Source organism: Poeciliopsis prolifica, unplaced genomic scaffold (genome assembly GCF_027474105.1).
Source record: "Poeciliopsis prolifica strain line A6 unplaced genomic scaffold, Auburn_PproV2 SCAFFOLD033, whole genome shotgun sequence".
NCBI classification, from domain to species: domain Eukaryota; kingdom Metazoa; phylum Chordata; class Actinopteri; order Cyprinodontiformes; family Poeciliidae; genus Poeciliopsis; species Poeciliopsis prolifica.
In genome coordinates this window covers 3,840,543-3,867,734 of record NW_026562408.1, presented here as the reverse complement: position 1 = coordinate 3,867,734, position 27,192 = coordinate 3,840,543, and the positions used below count along the sequence as shown (strand labels likewise).

At 37.6% G+C, this 27,192-nt stretch overlaps 1 protein-coding gene across 3 annotated transcripts; it reads right to left on the bottom strand.

Moving 5' to 3' along the window:
* Nucleotides 1–351: 351 nt before the first annotated feature.
* Nucleotides 352–24,310, bottom strand: fgf13b (fibroblast growth factor 13b). Of its 3 annotated transcripts, none has more exons than XM_055051505.1 (5): nt 24,056–24,310; nt 14,104–14,214; nt 8,195–8,298; nt 6,841–7,039; nt 352–2,604 (listed from the first exon to the last, which is right to left on the bottom strand). In XM_055051505.1, the coding sequence occupies exons 1-5, from the start codon at nt 24,096–24,098 to the stop codon at nt 2,465–2,467; spliced, it is 597 nt and encodes a 198-aa protein (XP_054907480.1). In that variant the 5' UTR covers nt 24,099–24,310; the 3' UTR covers nt 352–2,464. The 3 variants fall into 3 exon arrangements, with proteins under 3 accessions (XP_054907480.1, XP_054907481.1, XP_054907479.1); XM_055051506.1 differs by lacking the exon at nt 24,056–24,310 and adding an exon at nt 20,149–20,222; XM_055051504.1 differs by lacking the exon at nt 24,056–24,310 and adding an exon at nt 14,603–15,494.
* Between the last annotated feature and the right edge of the window lie 2,882 nt (nt 24,311–27,192).

Here is a 27,192-nt window from a genome sequence, read left to right as displayed (position 1 = left end):
CAGTGGCTGAAACTTGGACACAGTTTGGTTTTTAGGACAGTTACCCCAAACAAACATTAAAACAGATTTTGGAAATCCGTTCTGAATGGCTGCCAAAAGCCTTGGCCCCTACCCAGTAGAAAGTTTATGGATTATGATTTAAAGAAGTAGCAGTGCCAACAAGCCAACATACTTAAATTAAATGTTTTCATTTCTGATTAGAAATATCCAACCAGATTTATAAAAGGACCTCAATGATTGTCACAAACAGTGTGGCTTCTCTAAACATTTGACAAAGGACATTGAACTACATATTTTTGGGATGTTTATTTAAATTAACAACTTTATAATTATGAACATGAGTGGCTCTTATGGACCTGCTCTTTTTTTTTCAAAACCTATTTTAGTTGTGTAGCTCTACTATTATTATTAGTACAGCTTGGTAAAACTGTTAGCATAAATCCTTATGTTGAATACAAATGAGGCGTGTGTCCCTTTAGTTATAAGTAGGAATGTAATATTATAATCACTAACAATATTTAAGTTACATAGATGTACATAAAAAAATAGAAAAACCATTCACTTTGCTTCTTTACAAAGTTTATTTAGTGCATTTCTAGTTTGTGCACAGCAGGAACCAAAATATGAAGATAATCTGTGCTCCCATTGGTTTACCAAAGTTCTGGTTCAACACCATTGGTCCACACATGTTCTGGTGCAATACTATTGGTCCAGAAGTGTTCTAACACCCTCACACTGGTTCACTAGTGTTCTGGTATCCCACTATTGGCTCACTAGTGTTTTCTTGTGGTCGTTAACATGTAAGACCCAGAGGGGAAAAAAGGCCTGGGGGACTTTCAGCATGCTGCTACTGAGCAGAGGTCCACGAGCTTCCATGCAACAACAAACAAACAAACAAACAGCAAGGGACGACAGCTACCAACAGAAAGATAAACAACAGCGCCGCCCGTAAGAAGTGAGCATGGAAGCATATACAGTAAACCTTATATGTGACCTGCTGAAGCCCTCAGGAGGTTCGTCTGATATACAACAGATCTTAAAAAGGTAAAAGACACATGCGTGCGCGCTCACACACACACACCTACTGCAAACACAGCTTTCTCTGTCGCGCGCGCACACACACACACACGCACACACACCCACACACACAGGCACACACACGCATACACAGAGGCGCACATGCATGCAAATAAATCCTTATGATTTTACAAGGAATACGTCCATCATTTTTGAAAATATGACTTAACCCCATGAGCTGTGTGTAAACATAGCGTACAGTAGCATACAGGTGCATTTCAATAATTCATTCATTCAAGTCATAAAGTGAAACTTATATCGATTCATTGCACATTTGGTGAAATATTTCTTACAGCTTAAGAAATCCCAAAATTCAGCTATTCTCACAACTAAGATATTACATGAAGCTAATTGCTTATCCCAATTGCACAATCAGGATTTCTCATCTACACTTTTTTCTTCCACTCAACCTTCTAACTGCTTGGACACAACATTTTGAACAGCAAAGTTCTTTATCAATAACAATTTATAGGTTTTTGTTATGGAAGAGTTCAAAGACAGACCAAAAAATGTTTCTCTGCCATGTCCATGGCTTACACAATGATGGAGAAGACAGTTGACTTCACAGTTATCCAGTAGACAGTGACTGACGCCTTCCACAAGGAAGGAAAGAAATAAAAAAATCATTGTTAAAGAAGCTGTTTGCTTTATTCAAGCATATTCAAAATCTGAGTAGAAGGAAAAAACAAGGGCTACCTGTTAAAAGCCTTTTAATTAGTCTTATGTAATATTATCCAAGCTTACTGAGAAATTGAATTTTGGGACTTTTATGTAAGCTCTAAGTCATAATCATCTACATTGACTAAATTAAATCCTATAAATATATAAATTTGTGTAAAGAATCAATTTAATATGCAAATTTCACTTTTTGAATTGTTTTACAGGAAAAAAATACAACAACTAAACTTGTAATTTATCAAAATGCACCTGTAAATAAAGACTGCCCTCCTCATTTTTGTAACTCCATGTAACTCTCTGGCCCCTTTTTATACCAGTTTAGGTAATACTTTAACTCTTTGGTTCTCTGTAACAGTCTGTTGAACGTACTTTGTGACTGACTGAACTTGTCTGTCCCTTCCTTGTCTCTCTCCCTCCTCTGTAGTATCTTTTTAATGTTGGACAGAAGCGGTCCACAAGTCGCGTTCCCGTCGCCGAGGGCAGCAGAGCCAAAAAGGGTTGATTGTCCTTGATTTATGTACATCACAGTCAGTCACAGTGGGCTCTGAGAAGACGAAGAGCTCTTTCTTCTTGGTTATTGACCTCGTCTTCCCGTCCCTCTCAGAAGTAATGGGAATGTTGGCCTGAGATTTGTGTGTTTGTGGGTGACTGTGTGTTCCTGTTGGGATGAGCGCTTGTGTTTGAACGCGTCAGTAAGGAAGTGGAGAGGCTAGGATAGGTCGTCGTTGCTGGGTGTCTTCCTGCCGCCGTTGAGCAGGGCTGAAGCGCTGCGGCTCTTGGTCGGCGTGCCGCTGCCGGATCGTGACAGTTCTGTCAGGTCATGGAGGGAGGGCTCCCTGTACATGGCCACTACACAAACAGACACACATGAATTATTAATATAGTTAGAGAACCACTCAGGTTTGATACGGTAAATGCATTTACATAACCCTCTCCTGGTCTTATCGACCACTCAGGGCACTTTACACCTTGAGGCAAATACACACGTGTGCGGCCTTGTTCAGTCGGCACATTTAGCGTGCTTCAGCTCCTCCTTTATGATCATTTTGAGCTGTTCAATATGTGAGTGCAGTAAATTAGGATTTCCTGTCATTAATTGGGAATAATAAAGGAAATTAACAAAGGAACAATAATTTAATTAAAGAATCAATTAGTTAACAGTCACTCAGTAGCAAACAAGCAGATTAGAAACAGTCCCAGCATTTGTTTTGAGTCAGATTTGTGTCCATTTAATGAATGCAAATCCAATAGCCGCTTCGTTCTCAGCTTTGTTTTGCTCTCTGCTGGTTCCCAAGGGAAATTTACCACTCTTACGCTAACCTGGCACATCTGGCAAGTCAAGGAGCTTTTTAGAGATACTTGACTTACTTTTAGAGCTTTGCCATTAGAAGCTGCTGCCTGCTGCGTTTAGACGCAGGCATCCAAACAAATCAGGAGCTTTTGCGAGTCAGACAAGCAAGCAAATGCTAAACACAGAGGTCCTTATCTCAGTGAGGATCCATTACTGGCAGAAGTGTTAGTCATTAAATAGTTATTGGATCTGTTGCTCGCACAGTAATATTGATTAGAATCTTAGGCCAAAATTATGTACTTTCACTGTTTTATTTTGCATTACATAAATTACATATATATCCGACATACACATTTACATCGTATACTTCAGGAATGTTATGAATGATTTTTTTAAAGATCTTTTTTACTTTTATGAAATTTTAAAACATTTTTTTTAATATGGTGGCCTGAACATGATCTGGATGAACCTAAATGATACGATTGCTGAATATGCTTCTGTACATGAATTGGATCTCTTCATCTTCTAAAGTGCCTTGAGATGACATTTATTGTGAATTGGTGCCGTATGAATAGAACTGAATGATTTCTAAGTGAAGAAAGAGCACTTCCAGACTTTGATGAGCATTTTCAGCCGACTGACTGACAGGAAACATGGGCCCAAACAGAGAAGCTGTCAGGCAAAGACAATGGAAAAAAAGGATTATAAAACTCCTTAGAGCAAGTAATTCAAGCATGGAGAAGGAGCTCCATTCTTACTGCCTCTAAAATTAGGAGCAACAAACAAAACATGTCTACATCATGTGTGTCTATTTGTCATTGTTCTGCACAATGTCCACACAAAAGACTATTGCTGCTATGAGTTTTGACCTGGTCAGAGGTCTTTCTGATGAAATATTATGCAAAAAATGTTCCTTTACTTTAAGAAAAAAGAAAAGCTTTAAGAAAGAACAAACAAGGAAAGCAATGTAAGATGACACTCTGTTTATTCAACTACATGAAAGATATTGAACTAAAACTGATCAAATGCAGACCTGAGCCTTTAGAAACAATTAAATAGCTATTTAATTTAACATGGTACTGGAAGCTACAAACAAAATGCCTTATTTATTGCTGCTACTGAGCCAGGTGCATGTTTTATTTTTGGTTGCCATACGAATGCAGGTGAAAGCAAATGAAAGAAAAGCTCCTTAAAAGAAGACAGGAAGCAAACAACCTTTAAGTTCATTGCATTCTTAAGAAAATGCAATGGACATACTCAAAACGAAATATCTGAAGAAAACTTCTCCTATTAAAAGCTAATCAGAAGAAAACAAGGATAGAGAGAATCAGGCCTGAACCACGAATGAAAAGATAAAAACCTCAGCTTTTCTTTAACGCAGATCCAATTAAATATTGAAGTGTTTTCCTCAACAAACTCAAAGATTTTCACTGATGAGGGTATTGAGTATCAGATACAAGTGAGTAGATAGTAAACACCTCTGCAATTAATAAAAAATGGATGCAGTTTTTTCTATAATCTCTTTTTCATTTAGATCTTTTTTACAGGTTATTGATAACAAATTTTCTGTTCTAACATATGAACAATCTTGCATTCATCAGGCCTACTTTTAAGACACAGAGCTATCCAATTATGTGTGAGAGGATAAAATGTTGATTGAAATGCAAATCTGTAACTTTTTTTAAATGAAAAAGTTGTCCTTAAGAATTAAAAACAAAACAGGATTCAATAATTTTTCATAGGATGTTTTGTTTATTTTCTATTTTGAACCTGTGAATAAATAAACAAATAAATAAGTTAATACAATTCACTTTTATCAACAAATATTTAATAATTTACCTATATGCGTTAATATTGAAGTGTATTTGTTCATGAACATTCAAAATATTAAATGCAGGCCATCTAACGGGCCATGTAAAGGTGAATTACTGTTCTTTGTGTGTCTTCTAAAATATCATACATTTCCATGTTACACTTGAGAAAGCTGCATATTAAATTAAAGGAGCGCAAACATCAAGTGTGTTTGCCTTAATCAGACTTTGGGCTATCTTAAAAGGAACAGCAGCAGATTAATGTGAAAAATCACTCTTTTATTTTAATTCTCTGCACAAAGCATACAGTGTGCTATACAATACAGCTGAAACATTAAAGTGAAGAAAGCTTGAAAATAATGCAAGTTCAGAGGAATTTTACTTTAAGGAGAAAAGACTTAATTAAAACTTTGCTTTCAGATGTTAGAAGCTCATTTTATAATTTATAAGTTTAGAACACACCATTCTTTTGGTGTGTTGAGCAGCTTTGGATATTTTGTAGAAGTTCTGCAGAGTCACAAAGGCCACAGCAAAGGGAGTTATTTTTCTTCCACTCAAGACTCTGATTTTCAGCTGTGTGAATTGTGCCTTAACAGCACACCAGATTTTAATTGTCTCGTTTTCATCCATGGCACTTCTTAAGCAAGAACTGAACGGCTGCCTCTTTTCACATTATTTTCTTAACAAATAGCTGGCCAGTCAGTGAAGATTTTTAAGATTGAGGTCCAAAAAATGACCAAAAGAACAACATAACAAAGAATTTAAAACAAGTTGCAATAACAGATGTCCCACTGTGCAGGGTATGTATAGTAATATACTTTATAACTTTTAAATATAGCATAAAATAGCGACAATAGTGAGAAACTTACTGAACACTCAGTATGGAGGAACTTTTTCTGCAGTGTTAAATGATGAAATACAATCTAAATCTTTCAAAAACAAGAATTGACCTGAATATATTTCATAACACACCATCGGTATACGTATCAGGATATGTGGATATATGTTGCTTTTATCAAGACATCACAATCTAATGATCTTTTTTTACAAATGCAATGCAATGTTCTAATTTTCCCAAAGTAGTCTGATGAAGCAAAATTTAAAAAAAATTCCCATTACTTCATAAAATGGACCATTGAGTGACTTTTCATTTCAAGCATCAGACACACCAACGTGACTGAACTATTAAAAATGGATTACATATCACTCTATTGCAGAGTGATATGTAAGGTATTGCATAATATTATTATTGGATATTGGATATTTGCTGCAATATTAATAGTAGCAGTTGTGTAGAGGGAAATGTGTGATGCAGATGGTATGTGAAAGCAACAATGCTCTACTGCGAAATTTTCTAACACGGCCAAAGGATCTATAATAAACTTAATTTATAATAAACATTGATCTGTTTCAATGTTACATAAGTAGGAAGATAATGCTGGAGCATAATTAACCTAAAGTAATGTTTCTTTTTCCAGAATTAAAACTCAATGCAGATATCAAATTGCTGATAAACCCTATAATTGGTTGTCTTTTGTCACAGACCCCAAAATATGAATGCCATCATTTATATGTATATTTTCAACAGTGTTAAGGACGGAGCCACTCTAGAAATATAACCCTTCCAAAACCAGTTTTGATTTGCATTTGGCTTCACTGTCCTGATGGAAATCTTTAACTTCACCTCCAGTTATCAGTTCTTTGATACATGAGCACAATTTAGTGATTCCACATTTCAAAATACATTTCAAATATGGTTTTGGAACAGATAAAGTGGGACAACATTGAGCTTCTGAAAGGTGGGATAAAACGCATACACCTAATTGGTTTAAAAATCACAGAGGATGCTGTATCCTCTTATGTCTATAATTAGTTTATGTCAGCTTCTCACTGACAATTAGGACTTGTTATAGATGATTCTAAAATCAAATAATAAACTTTGAAATAAGCAGAACATCTTTTAAAGAGTTGTGTCAGTCCTACCTTTGAGTGGTTTCGGTATGAAGTGTGCAGCAGCCTTGTTCTTCTTCACGTGGTTTCCCTTCATGATTGCTCCCTCCTTGTTGAGTCCCAGGTACCAAGCCCGGCCTGACTGCTGCTGCCTGTACATCATGGACGAGTACGTGACGTAGTAGTTCTCAAACACAGACTCCTTGAACTTACACTCCGGGGTGAAATGCTCCTGAGAGGAGAACGGGAGGTATATTAGAAGAAATTGCCCAGAGAAGATGCAAAAAGGCGGGAGCATTAGCTGCAGGAAGAGAGTGAAGATAGAGCATGCATGTGTTTTGTAACGGCAGCTCTGTTTCAAAACTTTCTAATCAGTCCCTCCTTTCATCCATCAGGCGCTCCGCTCTTAGAATCATTATCTTGGCCGGGCCGTGGTCTCAAAGAAATGAGCTGCACCAACTTAGGACAGCTGACATTTGCATTTCCTTATTCCTGTGTCTCCATAGCAACCAGCTACTCCCTTGAATACCAACCAGTCCACTGGGAAAGATGGTGGCCAGGTTGCTGAGGGAAACAGGAAGATATAGAAAGGATGCTGTTTCTCACTGACATGTGTTAATACAGCAAGAATGTTGATTAGGCCTGTGCTGCATGACGTCTGGCCAGACCTGGTGTGAAAAGCAGAGCGCCGTGCTTTGTTGTTGTTTTTTTTATATCAAGTCAGGAGATGGAACAAGTGATATCAGTGTTATGACAGAGGTCAGAAAAACAGCAGAAAGCATCTCAAATATGATGGACCAGATATTGTGGTGGTATACGTGATTGCAAAAACGGAGGTGGGCATCGCTTTTTTTATTTCCTCTTTGTCGGTTTTCATCACTTGGTCTTGTAGCTTTGCTTGTACAAATTGCCAGAAGTGTGTGTGTGTGAGAGAGTGTTTGTGTGTGTTATTTTTGTTGGTTCTTGTTGTTATTGCTTCCACACCACCCACCACCAGTGCTGAAGAGCTAAAACGAGGTGCTCGAAGCGCAGCCCTGCAGCCAACTCCAACCTTCTGGCCTGTCTGATTAAATAAATGCAGCAGCGCCGGGTTTCTGTGTGTGTGTGCGTGTCAATTTGGAAACGACATGAGGACAAATTTCAGGAGAAATCTTTTTCATCAAGAATGACCAAAGGCAACAACAAAAAGAGGGCGAGCAGAAAAAAATCAGCCCTTAGACGAATATCAAGTGATGGATAAGAGAGGCTCAGATGGCGTGTTGTTAAAGGTGTTGATGTGACGAGAGCGCAGTAATGAGTGTTCTCTCGGTGGAACCTTTTGCTTCGTTAGTCAACATGACAGAAATGTATCATATTAGTCATGATGGTGCCGTCTTAAGTGACCTACCGAGGTGTAGACGAAGCCTTCGTTGTTCATTGCCAGGTAGAGTTTGGTCTGGACGCCCTGGATAGCCACGACACGCAGCCCCACAGGGATCAAGTTGAACACGGCTGTACACAAACAAACAACACGTTCACAGAGAGAAAACAAATGGATGTTCAGAGGGAGAAAAACAGAATGATCTTCATCAATATCACTGACATAATGACACTTCCATTTTGCCACAGAAAAGCAATTTTAAAAGTTCAGTCAGGCACAAACAGTGGCGTAAACAATTTAGCTTCCTGCACAATATACTATCTGCAAGGAAAAAGGTAGGAAATGTCAACAAAATTGAGCATTGAGTACAAGGTCTTATAAAAATACTCTTAGATATTGTCACATTACATCCACTAAAAGATGGAGTAGGAGTTCAGAGCTACATCAGGTTGAGACACTGTATATGGTACAACTGGAAAATGTTGCACCACATGCAATTATATGTGGTGCAATCTGACTGAGCTGGAGCTATTTGGTAAAGTGTAGACAAATGTCAGTGAAAAAGCTGGTTAAGACACACCCCAAAAAACTTTGCAGCTGTGAAAGCAACAGAATCAGAATTTTTCTGATTTTAATTGTCAAATTAAAAAAAAAAAACATGTTATTTTTCTTCTTCTTATGCGCTGCATTGCGATATCCGGTCAAAGGTAGCACTTTTGAACTCAAGAAAAGTCGGCAGTTTAAAAGCTGAGACATCAACACATACAAGGTTCGTTTCTCGAACGCTACAGCTCAATGTTATTTAAAAGGCGTTTTAGAAATGCTGTAAGTGACTGCAAACAATTAACTTGAATACTGAAAAAAGTCTGGCTTTATTTTAATGTGGGTGCTTATTTCCATCTGTTTACATTTTTTCCAAATATAACCCATGATTATTCTTTAAAAAATCAATACAAATTTGGGGGTGAGAGCTTTAACTCTGCAATGGCTGCAGCGTAATTCCATGGGGAAATCATCCATGTCAATGAACTCCATTCAGCCATAATGTTACAAACTCCCACCTGTTATTGAGTATGTCCCTATATTTATGAGCATTCAAGATGTCTCTTTTCTGCTTGATACCACAAATGAGGCAATACTAACCAAAAGCTTTGTGGATTCGAGGTGGGGGGTCACTGTATAGGTATTTAAGGAACTTTTGGGGGAACAACAAAACACCACAAGCTCTTTATGTGCTTTGAGCCACTTCTAAGGAGATTGTTTATAGCGCCACTTCTATCTTTCAGAGTAAGGGGCTGCAAGGGAGTGCTGCTGGTGTGTGGGAGGTGTGATAGGTCTGTAGAAATGTTTAGGTTTAGCATCAAAGCAAAATGTAAAAGAGAGCTGGGATGCAGCCAATACTCAGCAAATGAAATCTCAGGGCACATTGGAAGATATATAATAACAATAAAAGTGCCAAATGTCTTCAGTTTTTTTGGGTGCAGCTCAGCCACAAATCAGAGCATAGCAGTCAGACTAAATCTCAAACACATGCAGTTTATTCAACTCAGATCATTTTAAAATTAATATAGTCAGTTACTATTACAGTACAGATGAATGCATTCAGGTTCAGTGACTTAGTAGTAGAGATTAGTGAATGGTTATAGTTGAAAAATGTCAATAAAGTCATGCTAGCTGCAATTCACAGGTTTGCATTGATCCTAAATATCACTATGCGGGATAATAGTAATAGTAATAGGAGTAATTAAAGTTAGTTGTTGAAAAATACAAAGCCTGCCTCCATTGTTTACTCAGTTTTCCATAAGATGAGATAACTATACTTTGTGTAGCTTGTTATCTTGTTTGGGAAATCTGAAACCTTACAGCTGCAAACCATTTTGTCTTATTTGATGTTGCGATATGTCTTCATTACAAGGAGATAACGTATGACTGACAAAACTAAGATTGAAAATGTGAGCAGAAAATGGCATCCCAGAAGTGTTCATAGGGAGTTTGGGCTGTTAATCATACATTTAAAATGCTCTTTCTTCAGAGAAATGGTGACATTTTAAAAACAACAATTAGGTGCAAAAGACTGAATCTAACACAAGTTTTAATTTCAGTGGCACCTGATCAAAATGACACACATGGATAAAATCAAATAAATATTTACATCCCTGCTAATACTTGGTTCAGTGTCCTTCAACAATGTGCACCTCCAACATATTGTTAATCTCCATCAGGTAAACATGGCTGAATATTTGACTAATCATCTCATTAGAAATGGCAGAACCCATTTTAAACTGGTTACTTTCCCTGCATCAGCATGGCTTTTAAAAGTAGCCCATTCTCTTTAACAGAAGAGGCCATTCAGGAGAAAATAGTTGATTATGTTTAAGGACAACCAAGGATCAACAAGCCCATTATAAAACTGGAAGATACTGGAACACCAGCATCCACTGTGAAGTCAGCCTTGTATCAACCGAGACGGATGGGATGCTGACCAAGAAAGAAGAACTGCTCAAATAAGCACAAACTAAATTTGTAGCTTTCTACAAGGACAATGCAAATGTATTCTGGTAAAAGGGATTTATCCACAAGAACAGGAAAAACTGAGGGATCAATGCAAGGCTTTCAAGTGGGTGAAGTAACAAAGAAGGATGACCTCCAAAGCATACAGTTTTACATAAGATGGAAATGATTTAAACTATGAATCGAACAAACATACACCATAACTGGTTTTGGAATGGATAAAGCAATATAACATGAAGCTTCAGAAACAACATATCAGAAAAGTGGGGTTTCTTCTATTCAGTATAGTCTATAGCAGGAAACCCGCTGTATTGACTGACCCATTTCTGATAAGAAAAGTAATAAAAACATCTGGCCAGAATTGTCAGGAGCTTGTTAAGGGTTACAGAACTCTGTGGATGTTTTTCTACTTGATGAGGCTGTCATGACATGCTGGTCTTCATTTTACTTTAGACACTTTAGTCCTAAGTTTTTTAGGATCTTGATTTTAGTTAAGCTATTGTTTCCATGTTCTTTTGTTTATTTACTTAGAGATAAACACCTTCCTGCCTCCAAGCTGCATCTGCTCAGTAAATCAGTTTCACCTGTTCCTTGTTTCAGTAATCATCCTCCCAGCTTTTATAAGCCTCTGCTCTCCATCAGATCCTGCTGTTGTTCACTTTTTTGTATTGGCTATGTTTCCTGTTCCCACTGAACATCAGTTGCTTTGATTTTACTTTACGTTGGTGCACACAGTGTGGTTTACTCAGTCTTCCTGCCTGCTTCCCTGCATTTGAGTCCTCAGCACAACACAACATGGCAAACGGACAGATCATAACATTTGAGCCTGTATGAATAGTTTAGACTTTGTGCGGAAGAGAAAAATTGCCTAATTCTTTGGTATTTTTCTTCCTATTTATTGAGGCTCTGCTGTATAATCGCCTCACGATGGTCAAATATTATATTAAAAGTCCCCAAATAATCTGACATTCATATTCCAGACGAATGCAGCTAAACTTCTAACAGGCACAATAAATATTGCCGCCGGTCGTTGTTTTCCATTTCCATTCATATGGAAAAGTCACTACAGTAGACTGAAAGTTGAGGAAGGGATGTGATTATTTGTCCCTGTTTTGTGTGTCGAGCCTTTATTTAATTACAATCAATCAGCCAACCATGTTCTTTTTAATGACTGTGGTTGTTTGGAGACTTGGATTACAGGGATTATCTTTCCAAACCCCGACACGGGTGACCAAGTTCATGTAGGTGTTTACATGATGTATGCTGCATGTAATCATTTAATTAAAGAAAACACTTTTATGTGTTTTGCTTTGTGCTCAGCAGCTGGTAGCTGGAGAAGCAGAAGAATACTGCAAAATGCTGCCGAAATCAACTGTGCACAAGAAAACTGTTATCTTAAAAACACCAACAAAATTTAAATCATTTGTGTAAATCTAAGGTTTTTTTGGTTTTGTTTTTTAGGGATATATAAATTCAGCAAGGGGGGAAGTACAACAAAAGAGATGAATGAGATCTTTTATCCTTATATCCATCATTATTTCTGAGATTGGAAAACCGCACGATGTTTTCTGTTGATGTTTAATCAATTCATTTAACCAGCCGGCACAGATAGATTCTACAGACAGCGCTGTCACCTGACATTTGGAGGAAAAACGTGCTCCATTTCACTAATTAAATGAGCACTTGACATGTTGTTGAGTGACTGTCTGAATTAAATGTTCAGCTTCAAACGCCTTTCCACACAGTGACGTTTATCTTTAACTTGGATTTAACCAGAGGTAGAGGCTAACCCCAAAGTGCTTATAAAGGTGCTAAATTTAATCAGAGTCATTGCTAGATACCAAACCTTTGCCATGATGAAATACTCTTCAATTTCGTGAAGTTAAACCCACCTTATGACTAGGGAGAGTGCAAAACAGAGGATATGTGTTTTAACAATTCTTGACCCTTAAAGCAAAAATAAATTACAGTATTTGTGAAAGTGTTTTATTGAAGCAAGAGTTTCAATTTGAACCTACTGTAGCTTACTGGAAAGCTGAGTTTCAATGTTAGGAGTGTCTAGCTTTTTAAGATTCAAATGTCAGAGTTTCCAGTCATATTTAGCTAAACTTTTAGCTCTGCAGCCCAGCGTTTGGTGGAAGGGTGGATGAATGGATGGACAAACAGCAGATGGATCAACAAATGAATGCCAAAATAATCTATTTTAAAAGTATAATTTTATTTCTACTTAAAACAGATTTTTCAGTTTCTTGTTTGGTTGTTTACTGACTGGTAGGAAATGATTTTGTTTGTTGGTTTTGTTAAATTTATTCCTATTGAAAAAGTGGATGAAATGCTTTGCTGCTTTCATTTAGTAAAAGCTTACAAACTGAGTCCCCAAAGACTTCAAGCTCTGGTCTCTTTAATCTAATATCTGCATGCTCCCAGCATTATTCCAACATATTATATGTAAGATAATGACAACTTTATATTCCTGTGTCAAAAGATAAGTGAAAAATCCAGAATTGTCTTCCACTTAATGCAAAAAACAGGAAATAGTTTTGTCCCAAAATGTTAAGGTTAGCAATTAGGACTAAACTATATTCAACAAGGATAAAAATCACAGAAATAGAGACTAATTAATTCAGACAGAGGTCAGAATGTCCAACTGAGAAATGAGACAAGAACTTCAAGAACTATTTATGTAATGTAAAGGAATATGACTCAATGTGACCGCCTGTGTCGTGTGAGCAGTTTTCAGTCATTCAGCACTTTCTGTGTGTGTTAAAGAAAACAAAAGGTCAAATAAAACAACCAAATGTTCCACAGTAAAAATAAATATCTACTTTTACATTTTTTTTACATTTATTTAGATTGTTTTATAACGCATCAAGATGTTTGCAATATGGCAATATGAAATGACAGTTCATAAGATTATCCTATTATTTATACTGTACATTATATAATTGTTCAAATTATTAAATGTTATATTTTAACAGGTAGTTAAAATATTTTGCTCAAAAATGCTTCAACAACCACAATCATTTCTCACTAACTTCAATTACATAAACATATATGGATGTAATGTTATGTAAGTAGTTATCAGTCACACAGAAAATATTATTTGAATGCTTGAGAAGAAAATACATGCATCTTAATGCATTTATATCTCATAGCTAATGTACTATAATTGTATACTGCTTGGTATATAGTTGTACTCAAATAATACACTTTAATCAGCATGCTATTTTTAAAATTTGTTTTGGGTACAAACAACATTGCTTCATTCTATCAACTATAAATTTCACTTTATTTCCTGTTTTTGTATCTACAAAATATGTTTTAGACAAGTTCTACACTATTTTTTTTCTGCTTGTCTTGCTTGGTGAGAAGAAAAAACAGTGGTGAACCTGACAGCCAAGGGGTGAAACGGGACCCAGCCTTACCATAGGTGCTGTCCTCATCCTTGGTTCCATCGACGGTGCCTTCCTGCTGCATCTGCAGCTGGAAGCCCTGGCGACTGGAGAGCCTGGTCACTATGCCCTTTAGCTGGGGCTCTGAAAGAGAAAAGAGAAGGTGAAACACATTAAAATACTTATGTCAAAGTCGGGATTCTCCAAGAAGCAGGAAGTGTTTGCATCTCCACTCTTCCGTGCTCTTATTAAAACCAGATGGACATGAAGTGATGTCACATGACAGAGCAGCAGTTTTCTGTTTTGCATGATGTTTGCAGACACCTGCTGCTACAGGACTCCACAGTGGGCCGAAATAAAAAGCTGATCAAACGCAGCCTGTACATTCCAACCTCACAGCAGTCTAGATGATGGGGACAAACGAAGAAATGATGCGCCTGCCTTGGTGATGAAGAAAAATGGTGTTGGATGATGATGATGTTGATGAAGATTTTGATGGCTGGTTCTTTCGCTCCCCTTCCCTCCCTCAAACCTGGTGGTCGCCTTCTCTTCCTCTTCTTCCTCGATCCAAACAATTTGACTCGAGAGAACACATTCAGCTTGCTCGGTTTCTCGTTGGCGCCCTTGCTGTTGCTCGGACTGCTGCTGCCGCGGCAGGCGTTCGCCTTCTCCCGCTCTCTCGCCTGCCGCTTCTGGCGGATCAGGGAGCTGGCGATCGCCGCTGCCCGGGACATGCTGCTCAACCCGGCGGCGTGAAGCGAGGCTGTGCGTCCCGGCTGGAAGAAGTGTTCGGGAACAAGCCGGTAGGGCTGTGTGAGTGTGTCTGTATGTGTGAAAAGTGAGGGGTTCTACGCCGCCCACGACTCAGTTCGCATCACACGCCCGGCCGATGGAGGCTCGCAGATTGCCGAGGGGCTTTTTCAGGGAAAAGCATCCAGAATCCTCCATCGGCGCGTCCGGGCGCCTCATGGAAGTAGGTGCAGAAATGCTCCAGCGCCTGAACCTTAACGACGCCGCCTCCCATCCCCCAGGGAGAGGGGTGAAGGGAGGGGGTTGAGTGGCAAAAGCTGTCTCACTAACCCCTCAGGTGATCTTTTTTTCAAGTGTCCCAAGAGAGTGTGGAAGGAGAGCAGAGGCTGCGTAAAGATCCACTCCGCGTCCAAGTGGAGAATCAACAGCTTCTGAACTGGAGTGATCGGCGCCGGTTTTTGTTGTTGATGATCACTGCAGCTGCTGCCGTCTCTGCTCCTCTTCCTCTGCTCCTCTCCACGGAGACGCTCCACTCCTCGACGCTGTCCGTGACAGAAATGCAGCAGCCGCAATGTTTATCAATGAAACAACTCGGGGCGCGATCGGCGGAAAGGGGATCATGATGCTGCTGCCGTGCCGTTCATAAAACTGCTGCAGCCCTGCCCGCTCAGAGGATGAGGAGCAATGAACCGGGGGGAGGGGGGTAGAGGGGGTGTGCATGCACACAGAGAGCAGGGGGTGCAGGTGGGGAGGGGGTTCTGGAAGCTCAGTCAGATGTAGGACACCTGTAGCCCTGCACCCCACGTGGCATGATATTTACATGTTCCACTGATGTGTGATACGCAGCACTAGACAGAAGCTGGAAGGGGAGGAGGGAGGTGGAGGGCACTTGGGAAGGAGGGAGTGGGTGTAATATAGGAGGAGGAGAATATACAAGAAAAAAGAGGAGGGAGAGGCGAGCCTGAATGAATGAGAGGAGGAATAATAGAAGAGGAGGGGTTGAGGGAGAAAATTAGATATTGAGTGTGACTGAGTGAGAAAGAAGCAAAAATGAACCTACAAAAAGGATTAAAAAGTGAAGGATGGATGAAAGAAAAGAGATTAACTGGATAAGGAATAATAATATAAATGTGAACTGTAAAATAAAGAAAACTGTAAGAAATCATGGACAATAAATAAACCATTCAGCCAGAAATTGAAATCTATTTCCTATAATTGGCTCTGATCAGCGACACTGTCCATTTTTTATCGACAAGAGGGGAGATGCACACCGAGCAACTCTCTGGTGATCAGTGAGCATTAGTTCAAATAATAATAATAAAAATACATTTATCTTGTTAATAAACACGTAAAAGCTAAAAGCTTCCTGGATCCATTTATTCTGCCCAGGAGCACTTTCTTAGGATATGTAGTTTATTTCTTTTGATGCAGAGGAGCAGCAGCTCAGATGACCCTATAGATGGAGGCCAGCCATACTGCAGAGAAAAATCATTTCATTCAATTGTAGGATCCGATTATTTCAGGATCTATGCCAGGATCTTATGTAACGATTTGAACATTTTTACAACAGGGAATCAACAACTTTTCTTTTTGGCCAGCTTCGTCACAGAGCACACAACAATCTGCCATCATCTATGAACGAAGCAACAAAATATTTCAATAGAAGCAAAAACTTAAAAGGGTGAAAACTTCTGCTGTTTCAGAACCTAAATAGATGAATTCTGTGTCTGATATGACTGTTTAGCTTCATATATTTGTTTACATTTACGAAGAAGCTTAGTTAATTTGGACAAATATGTCTACCTGATAATGTGCTTAACTGAGACAAATGCATGTATAAATGAATGTTTTCACTTGATCCTCGTCACTAAATAAACCCCGCAGGTGCATAAGCAGATTTATGCTAACTCAAACACTGAAAATCATCCGCAGCGCTATCCAAATTTGAACTATGAATTGGAGTTTTCTGAATTAAAGCTTTGACTCAAACCCGTAAAGTTGAACCTAATGCCAGCTGACCAACTGCATTACCTCTTCTGGTGTCAATGACCAAAATACACAAAAGTCTGAAGAGTTTTTTTTTTTTATTCTTATTCTTTAAAATTTTCTGAATTCAGTGAAATCCTACATTGAAAATCCACACTTCATTACCCAGTCTCTTCTTGATGGCAGTGTACATTTGTTAGTTTACAAAAAGCAGACCACTGGATAATATCATTAAAACAAAGAGGAGGGGCCTCTGACTGCCTTGTGGTGCAGAGGTTCACCACGGCTGAAAGGCAGCAGCTTGAGGAGGAGGTTAATAACAGAGTGAACAGTTCAGATTAGATGAGGTGTGTCATTTTTCTAGACATTTCCTTTGCATTAGCACTTGAGTGGAGACAAGCATGGAGCAGCAATGAGCCACTTCACGCATGCCTGCTGCCTACAGGCGGCCCCCACAGGAAAACAAATGCACAGCTGTTCTAACCAGATACAGCTAGGATGGAGCAGAGCAAGAAACCCAAAAGATGAAGAGGAGGTGGTCAAAAATGGGGCGGACAGTCTGATGCCCGCTAACCCTCGTCAAGGGCCAGGGGGGCAAAATAGAAACCAGTGCATGTTGTTCTCTTAAGAAACAGATGCTGGAAATTATTAAGCACAAATTGTGAGACAACTAATGTTTCCTAACCAATCTAAACACAGAGTACATCTGGTTTTGGGGTTTTTGTCATTGTCAAAGCTAATGTAAAAGTTGGTAGATGTTTGAAACAATCTCTGAAACTAGATGTATTTTTTATTGCCATATTCCTTATGATGATGAGATGCATGTGGTCAGTAACCAAGACCACACATCACAAATGCTTCTTAAAGCAGCCTCTCTCCAACCACTGGGCACGGCATACTAAGAACTAAAACATCTAACGTGGTTATAGAAAGGAGGAAACATGCTTTCATCGTCCTCAGCATAACGCTAATTCATTCCAGGGTTTATATTTCACTGGTCTCATTATTGTTTCTGTCATGTCTGACCTTACATCTAGAAAAGTAAACATTCATACTTCTTTTCTTCAGTTTATCACTTCGCTAAAGCTGCAAACATCAATGTAATTTTTAGTATGTACATATAATGGAGCAACAAAAAGAAGCACATCATTGTGAAGTAAAAAAAAATAATGTTAGATAAGATTAGCATCATGAAGACAAAGTGACACATCAGACAGGATAGGGATAACATTGTAAGGAAGTGTATCCAAAGCATTGAACATTTCATTTCGCTTTCTATCTATCAACAAAAAACGGAAAGCGTACAGGACAGCTGCAGTCCTGCCATGAAATAGACTTGAATTGACAGTCCTGGCAAAAAGAGCAAGAAAAAGATGAGCTGCTGGGAGGTCATTGCAACTTTGAAGGAGCTGCTGAAATGCCCTTCTCAAGTGGGGACAATCAATCTACAAATTTTCCATTTAAGACATGATCTGGCAATTTGTTTTAGTTAAAAGAAAGTAATTTGTCCACTTTGCCACAAACCTTGTTGGGATCACAGCAAATAGGTGGGAAAGGACAATGAGCCAAAGCACACAACCACAGATACAATGGAATAACTAAATAAAAGCCTATTTATGTGTTAAATTGTGTCAGTTACTATTTGAGAATCTGTGGCTATACTTAGCTAAAAACCAATTAGACACGCATTATCCAATTTCAAAAGAGTCGATGTAACAGCGGTGAAAAATCTTTCAGCAATGTATTGGATACAAACACTGAGTACATTTTTTTTGAAAAGTTGATTTGTTCGAAACATTTAAAGCCATGTATCTTTGTACTTGCATTGATAATTTGCCATTATCTTTCATTAATCTAGCACAAATACTTCAATAAAATGATTCTTTAATTGTGTTTTGTGTGAAAATGTGAATGATTTTGTAAGGTTCTCAAAATGTCTTAAATTTAGATTAGTGTTAACAAACCAGAAATGAGCACTAACACCAACCAGTCAATCGGTTTTGTCTCCAGCTAATAACAATGTGAAATGTTGCTGAAAAAGGAAATCAATAAGTTAATTAATAGACAAGCAGCTAACCAGAAGCAAAAAAGAACTACTGATCACCAAATGATAACATGCGAAAACAAAATCAGCCGATTAATTGTACCGATGTATTTAGCTTCACTAGCAAGTCACAAAGTTTTATGCTTGTTTGGAGTTTCAGTTTCTCCTACTGATGGTCTTAACAGTTTGATCAAGGAGGATGTTTGTGAGCATTGCTGACTCAGCCCTTACATGGAGATGATCGTGGAGCCCCAACATTTCACACTTTATGAAATTAAAAGTGTTAACATTAAGATGTTAATGACAGTTATTTAATAAACAGCATTCTCTTAAACCATAATGAAATGATTTTGAGATTTCAGTTATTTAATGTCCATAAGTCATTAAATAACCAATATTTAATATTTGATCTCTATCAGTCTTCTCTGCTGCTAGCTTCTCTCTGACCTTTGGCTCTGTAAATTGGTTCATGCAAAACCAAAGTTTTAATTGTCGGCTCAACAATTTCAACTTTAATTCAAGCAGAATGTCAAATAAATTAAGATGGTATAAAACAGAATCAGTAGCGGTTCCTTGGTCACTGCTGGACAATGATCTCCTATTAAACTGACACCTTGGCGTGGCTTTGCTTTATGTGGTTGGAACTCCATGACTGATTGATTGGTTAAATAATTTATTGAATTATAGATTTAGGATTATAGAACCAAAGTACTTTGGGGTAATAGATGTATAGAAGAAAGAAAACACCCAGCAAAAGTCAACAGATAACAATTCATTTATTTTTTTAATTATTGGACCTGCATTACTTCTATAATAATTTTTGTAGCAGTGAAAAGTTTCCCCTGTGAGCCTAGAGGAAACAGATTTATGCTTAAATTTCAAAACAACCAGTAAAGCAATATTGAGAAGCAACTTCAAAATATGTGTAATTCACAGTTCATGTGTTTACACGAGTGCTTTTATACGCTCATGATCCGGCGCAGCAGATCCCATCACAGTCAGAAGGGTGCGCCCACTGCAATTTTCAGCACCAAGGAAAGCTCTTCAATTCTTTTTCTGAGCAAAAACAAGTTTTATCCTTTTTAAACCGCAGATAGGTGAATGTTCAACTATGATAGTTAAAATTCAAGTTAAGTATTTAAGAGCAGTTCAATAACAATAAATCATAAAAAATAACAAAGCCTCAAACTTAATTGTATTGACTTTTATGGTAAAATAACTTAATTCTTGAAATTCGGATTATATCCATGCATCTACAAGTGTAATTTCTCAGTAAAAGTTTTCCCTTCTGGCCCTACCTGAGGTCGATCGACGGAGAGGGAAAGCCATGCTGCGCCCGTGGAGCTCCTCCGCAGCCGTGTGCTCATGACTTTTGCACTTCCTGTTGTGCGGCGCTCCACGCACAGAGGCCGAGCTATCGGAGCCCAAACCACAGAAGTCCCCACGGCATTGGATCCATTAAGGCCATGCACATGGCGTTGACGGGGGATCATTAGCAAACATTAGAGGCCATTAAGCTGTTGGAACCGGTCATCAATGATTCATCGCCAGATCCCGCTGATCTGGCACAGTCAGAGAGGGATGGAGCCAGCAGGCCATTCCCAAATCCAAGGATCTATTGACAAGTTTACTGCTTTGTTTCTTAAGGGTTTTTGTGTTGTGTGTAGGAGAAACTATATTTGTAAGGACTTCATCGATCACTTCACCTTTTACTTCTAAAACCATGAGAATAAAAATAACAACACAACATACTATTTCAACAGTTCGTTTAGTTGTGTGCTGGTTTGAATTTTGTGTTATATAGTTTTTCTCCTTTTTTATTCAAATAATTTTCTATTAGCTGCCTTAATATCACCAAGTTAGGATTCAGCATGAATGTTTTCTGCCTTGAACTGTTTTTCCAGTCAAAACCACAAAGTGATACTAACTTCCTCACATATACTTAGAGATGAAGTGGTCTTAGAAAATGAGATAAAACCACATTACTTTGTCCTGCTGAAGACAGCGACTTTTTGTAGCCCCATAAAAGAGTCTAGATCAATACTTTTTTTTTTTTTTTATCTGTCTTTGTACCTGACAATGATCCTTGGTTGTCCATCAGCAACCAAGGAACCGCTACTGATGTCTGTCTTATACCATCTTAATTTGTTTAATTTGATAGAATATCATGTAGTGTTGGATTAAAAAAGAAGAAACTTGAGAAATGGACAGAAATTAATAAAATCTTTAATAAATAAATCTTAGCAGAGCAGCAACACCAAAAGTCATATCCTTAAGAAAATGGGGGAAACTGAGCAACAACAGGGCCTGAGCTTCCTGTGGTTGATCATATACAATGAGCCAAGCTCTTTGAGAATCACTTTGCAGGTGCTAAACTCATCTACTGTCAAAATATAACAAAATGAATGAGTGTGACACACTGCTTGAAACAAAATGCCAGAAGTCAAACAATGACTATTAGTGAAAAAGCAGCAACAGTACAATAAACAAGAAAATCTTTAAAAGCCCTTCAGAGGACTAATTCAAAAATGATAAGATAATGTGGCTGCTTGGAAGGAGAATAGAAAGAAGCAGGGGATGAGTCAACACTTTTCCAGATGTCTAACTGTGGCTCTGATGTTTTAAAATGTTACATTTTTAAAGGGTAAAGCACAACAGTGAGCACATCTCTATGCTGATATTCTGGATTGAAGAGTGTCTGGTGCAGCACAGTCTGCAGCACAAACATAAAAGCTGTTGAAGGAAGTGAAGCAGGATGTTACAGGAGAATGTGGAAACTCAGCAGCTTTTACAGCAAAGCTGATAGACGAGAAAAAAAAACATGTTATCTGAGACAACATCTTTGAAATAACTGGCTCTCTTCATAAGGAGCAGCAGTTGTTGCATAACTAATATTACAGCTCTAAAATATGAACTCACAGCTTTGTTTTGGTAGAAGCAGATTGGTCATTTAAGTTCAGATTTCAAATTTTGTTTTCTGTTCTGTGTCTCTACTGATGTGATTTGAACTCTTCTTCAAAAACAGATCACTTCTTCAAAAATAGCTCTTTCCCTTGGCAAACAGTCGCAAACAGTAACATTGCCAGCAAGTACATTTTAGCTATAAACAGTCCAGATCTGGGCAGATGGCCAATAAACACTCACTGTAGCCTCTTCCAGAAAAAGGTCGCTCCAGCTGATGTTCTACATCAGATTTCTCACAATGATGCTGTCAATTGCAACGTTTATACACATGTTCAGCCATTAGATGGCGCCATATTATTAAGTACCTATTAGTGAAATATAAGGCAGTTTGTAGAAGTTTACATAAAGAAACCCTGAAGCCTTTGCAGGAAGAATATGCCAAACTATTGCAATGCCTCTGATCAGAAATTAACTGGTATATTTACTACATCTCTTCATTGCGGAAAGAAATCTTTCCGCAATGAAGAATAACTCATAAATGTTTTACATAAGAACAGCATTCACTGTGATATGAGGCAAAACAAAATAAATAGCAGTTTTACAGGTTCAGAATTTATAACGTTTCCTTTTAAAAGAATTCATATGGCTTTAACTTTTCATTTTACATTACACACCAACACAATGTGTATTGGTGAAGTAGTGAAACAAAATCAACATGTTCCACAAACAGAACTCAGAAAACTGTGTCATGCATTTGTGGTAAACAATCAATATTTTGCCGAACCGTCTTCCATTGCGAGTGCAGCTTCAAGTCTTTGGGGATTCGTCTCTAGCAGTTTCGCATAACAAGTAAATTAAATACTGGTTCTTAGAAAATAGTTCAAGCTCAAGTAAGATCAGATTTAGAGCATTTTTTTAACATTGTTTATTATTTTTAGGTTTTTCCCTAAATTCTTAAGTGGACTTACATTTTGTAATGTTGTAACTTTCAAGAGGTATTAATAATATTGTGATGCTTTGTTTCTTTCTTTTACTAGTATTCAATTGAAGTAGACAAACAACCTTGCCTCCAACCAAAACCTTTTAAAAAGGAAGGATTACTGAAGTGCTCTTTAAGTGTTAAAAATGTGAAAAAAACTAGAATTATCAAGCTCTGAATTGTCACTGCTGAAACTTCCTTAGTTAGTATTTCTGCTCTCTGACTTCACTTCCTCTGCATTATGTCCATCTCTCACTCACTGTTCTTCCAGTGAGTGTACTCTTAACTTATATATTGATGTAAATTAGTCAGCCTTAGTTATGTAAGCTTTTAAAACTATAACAAAAAAATAAAATGTGAGCACAGACGTGCTTAATTAAAAATCTATTCTCAATGACCACTACTGACCACTAGGGGGAACTGTTGCCAAATTTGCTGTCACGGAGAGAGAACGTTATTGGAAAATAATAGGAATAATTTAACAAGTTTAAGCTGAACAATTGCACCACTGCTTTAGAGATAAATTGTTTGTTTATGCATGGATGCTATAAAAAGAAAACATTAAGACGATTTAGGTCATAATAAGCAAACTGGGTGAATTAGACATTTTAATATAAACAAATGATTTTCTAATCAAACGTTAATTTATATCTTGAGGCGCTAGCAGACAGCAGACTTACAGCAAATGTTTGAATGACTGAACATACATATATTTTAAAATATTTCTAAAAAAAATAAACTACTTAAAAGTCTAATTCTCAGATAATCATTCCTTTTTTTTTTTTTTTGACAGGCACGCTGAGTTGAGAACTGGTGCCATGAAATTAAACTGGATTAATTTGCATGAATGAAGAAGCTCGTGCTGCTGGAAACTCCCTTTTGTTTCCATGGAGATGATGGCTTCCCAGTTTCCACTGCGGGTGGATCCCGCGTCCATGTTTCTGGTGAATGACTGAAGGTGTGTTCACTATGATAATGAGGCAGCATTTCATTTTACAGGAGATAATCTATAGAGAATATTTCTTCCTCAATGATGTAGTCAATTTTGGAAATATGCGTCCCACCGTCATATTTGTACTGAAAATTAATCCATCATAACCTTACAGAATACACAGAAACCAAAAATATGTCATGATTCAATATTTGTGTCATTTAGCAATAAAACTTTCAAGAAGGTTTTTACCAATTTAGTCTCAAGTACTTGCACATTGTTGTAGATGGTAGAACAAAGAAATGAGCATTATGCTGAGCTCAGCACTCTGCAAAAGCATTATCTCATGATCCCTTCTTCTCCAAATAATGCACACTAATTTACCACTCACCTTTGTTGGCGTTATCCTCCTTAACTTTCGATTTTCCGCTCATGGAGCTCCACTTTTTCTGCTCGCAGAGTAAAACTTCGGAGAAAAGCAACGCGCTTTTACTTCTTTATGTTCTTTGAATCCCTCGGCTGAAAATACCCAACTCCTCCTGTCCTCCCCCGTCCCTGCTGTCCCCTCTCCGGCTGCGTCCCCTCAGACAGGCTCCTCTCTGGACGTCACCACGTGGCTGCAGACACACCAACCAACATGCGCGAGCTCTCAATCTGCACGCGCACACGCGGAGAGGGACAAAGAAAGATGACAAGACCGGGAAACTGTACCGGGATGCAGGTGCAATTCATGGTTCTGTTGCTGTTTCTAATATGCAGCTCATTCACCGAGGGGAAAAGGTTATTGTGCCACAATTACTGACCTTTCTATCCGTTTATTGCTTAGTGAAAGTTCACATAATTTCTTTGTGTTATAATTAATATAATTGTACACCACGCTAAAACTCAACCAATCCAATGTCCATTTTCAAAAATTAGCTCCACATGTGCACTGTAAAACATACATTTCACACTGTAGTGAATGTTAACCATAGACTTTATTAAAAATCATTAATTTGCAATGGTCTGATTAATTCAAACAACATATGTTATTGGGAACAGAATCCCACCAGATAATTTTGATTAAAACTTGACTGAAGATGTTGAAAAGTGCTTAAGGTGACTGTTATGATGTGGAGCAAATCTTAGCTGTGTTAGGAAAAATATTTACATTATTCCACCAGTAAAGATTTAGAATGTATCACTATTTCAGTGACGTTTTATGACCCACACAGATCACACATTCTTTTTTGTCTTCTTTTTAATGTGTAGGTGTGAGTTTATTTTGATTTTCTTAGATAAGTAAGTATTTGAATCTTACTATAAGTATCTCATACCTGTTAAATATTCAGAATTTAAATAACTTTATTAAAACCATTAAAATTAAGAAAACCTGCAAATTGTTCAACAGCTGTTATACCTGTGTGAACTCAGACTAGTGAATGTGATCTTAGTGCAAAATGTGAATGAAGTTCACAACAGCATTAAATAATAACATAGTTTTTCCTCCTCCAGTCTCTTTCTTGAGGACATTGGTGGCAGCGCGAGAGGAAAACCCCTGTATCTGTGAGGTTGTCCAATTAATGCAGATCTAATTGCAAATTCAACAAACCGAATGCAAATTAATTAGTTAATCGATTATTGAAACCAATTTGTGCTGGAAATTTCTCAACTCTTTCACAAAGCAAAACACAAGAACATAAATGTATCTGCTAAACCTGGATTTTCAGTGCTGAACATCAGCCATGCTTGTTAGTCCCTGTGTACATGCACACATTAAAAACTATCTGTAGAATAATTTTAAGAATATTATTACTTCACATATTTAACTTATCTTTCAAGGCCAATTTTCAGAACTGATGTTTTGTCAGATTAATGCAATAATATTTTAAACATGCACATGCATTATTTTAGATTTGGGACAAAATTAAGAATAAATGATTGAGTGCATTTTTCTGCCTGTCGCTCCGTTGACTCAAACCTATCCAGTAAAAACATGATTATTGTGCATTTATGCAAATTTGTGATCTAGACCAAAGAATTTTGCTCAGAAAAAAAATAAAAATAAATAAAATTGACTGTTTTGGTCTAACTCACATCAGTATTTTCTAACAGCAACCAAAAGATTATGACTTTGGTTTGTATCCAGAAATTGAAAATGTCAACACTTTCATTTTCTCAGCTGTTCAGTGGTCTTGCAGCTTATTGTCGCCAGTGTACATATTTTTGGCAGATTTTGATGCGAATAAAATACAAAACATAGATTGCAGCAATTAACACTTTAATACAGTTTGTCAAAATTACTGCATCAAAAAAGAAAGACAAACAATGACAAACCTATCGTGTTTTGAAATAGGTATTTATTACCATTGGCATCAATTATAGAAGAAATTTTGTGATATTGATTACATTTGGTGCAAATATGCATTTCAATATGTAATGAGTGGAGAAAAACATTTATCAAAACTACTGCTATTATTTAAAATAATGGTGTCATGACGTTTAGAGAACTTGACACACATAAATATTCATCTCAGTTAAGTAATTAGGCTGTTGTTGGTGAGGTCTACATACTGTTGAAATGAATCCCTCTGAGTGGTGAAAACAAGACTGATGCATCAAGTCATCTCTGGATTTGACTCATGCTAACCAACTGTCTGCCAGCAGAGCAGCTGGTCCTCTGCAAGAGTCTCCTTCTGTGGATTAAAAATCCTGGACCATCTTTATGATTACATGAAGCTGTAATCATGAGTCAGCTCCCTGTTCCATCTATCAGAAGATACTTTGGTAGTTGGGTTGGAAATTAAAATTTGTAAAGATGTTGTCTGGTGTGTTTTGAGTTACGCTCAACACTAAGATATTTACTGCAGAATTTGGTACAAAGAACATTTAAAAAATGGATTTGGTGGTGGTATAATGGTGTCAATGTTAGTTGTAGTTATTTAAGTTCAGTTGAATGAAACCAGTGGGCAAAAAAATGTGTTTGATTTAGTTTTCTTGAAGAAATATTTAATCTAAAAACGTTTATCTCAAGTTTTTTTCTATCTTATTTTAATTTCACTTGTCTCATTTAATACAATATGTAACTACATTCTTATGGGTTTCATTGAATCTGACAAGTAAAGAGAGACAGCAGTGACGCAGCGCTCATGAAATTGTGTCGAGTCTGGAAGAGATTAGGATCACTGCAGTGATTTTTCAGCTTTTAACCCACTTTTTTCAGCCTCCGTCGGTGTGTTTACATCTGATATGTTGTCAGCAGTCCATTCCCCCACAGCTGAGATGTTGTGGACATGACTAAATAATCTGATCTCAGGGGACTCATTAAATAATAATTTAAAGGGGTCCACTTGATCTTCCTAAAAAGTTTCCAGCTTGCAGGATTAATGAATCCATAAACTGTCCTGAGTTGTAATAAACAGATAAAATCCTTCCTCATCCCACATGACGGAATAAATCACAACAAGGCCGCTGTGGCTGAGGAGCTGCCAGCCCCTGACATTCAGTGATTTGTCTACAGCCGCGCCCCGTGTAACTCAAACTGTAATC

What these genes read in the sequence shown, in the direction of transcription:
- fgf13b (XM_055051504.1), bottom strand. Translation starts at nt 14,804, where the DNA reads ATGTCCCGGGCAGCGGCGATCGCCAGCTCCCTGATCCGCCAGAAGCGG. An exon ending in GAAGAGAAGGCGACCACCAG is followed by an intron (nt 14,215 to 14,602) that starts GTTTGAGGGAGG and finishes TTTCTCTTTCAG; the next exon opens with AGCCCCAGCTAAAGGGCATA. An exon ending in AAGGCTTCGTCTACACCTCG is followed by an intron (nt 7,040 to 8,194) that starts GTAGGTCACTTA and finishes TTCTCCTCTCAG; the next exon opens with GAGCATTTCACCCCGGAGTG.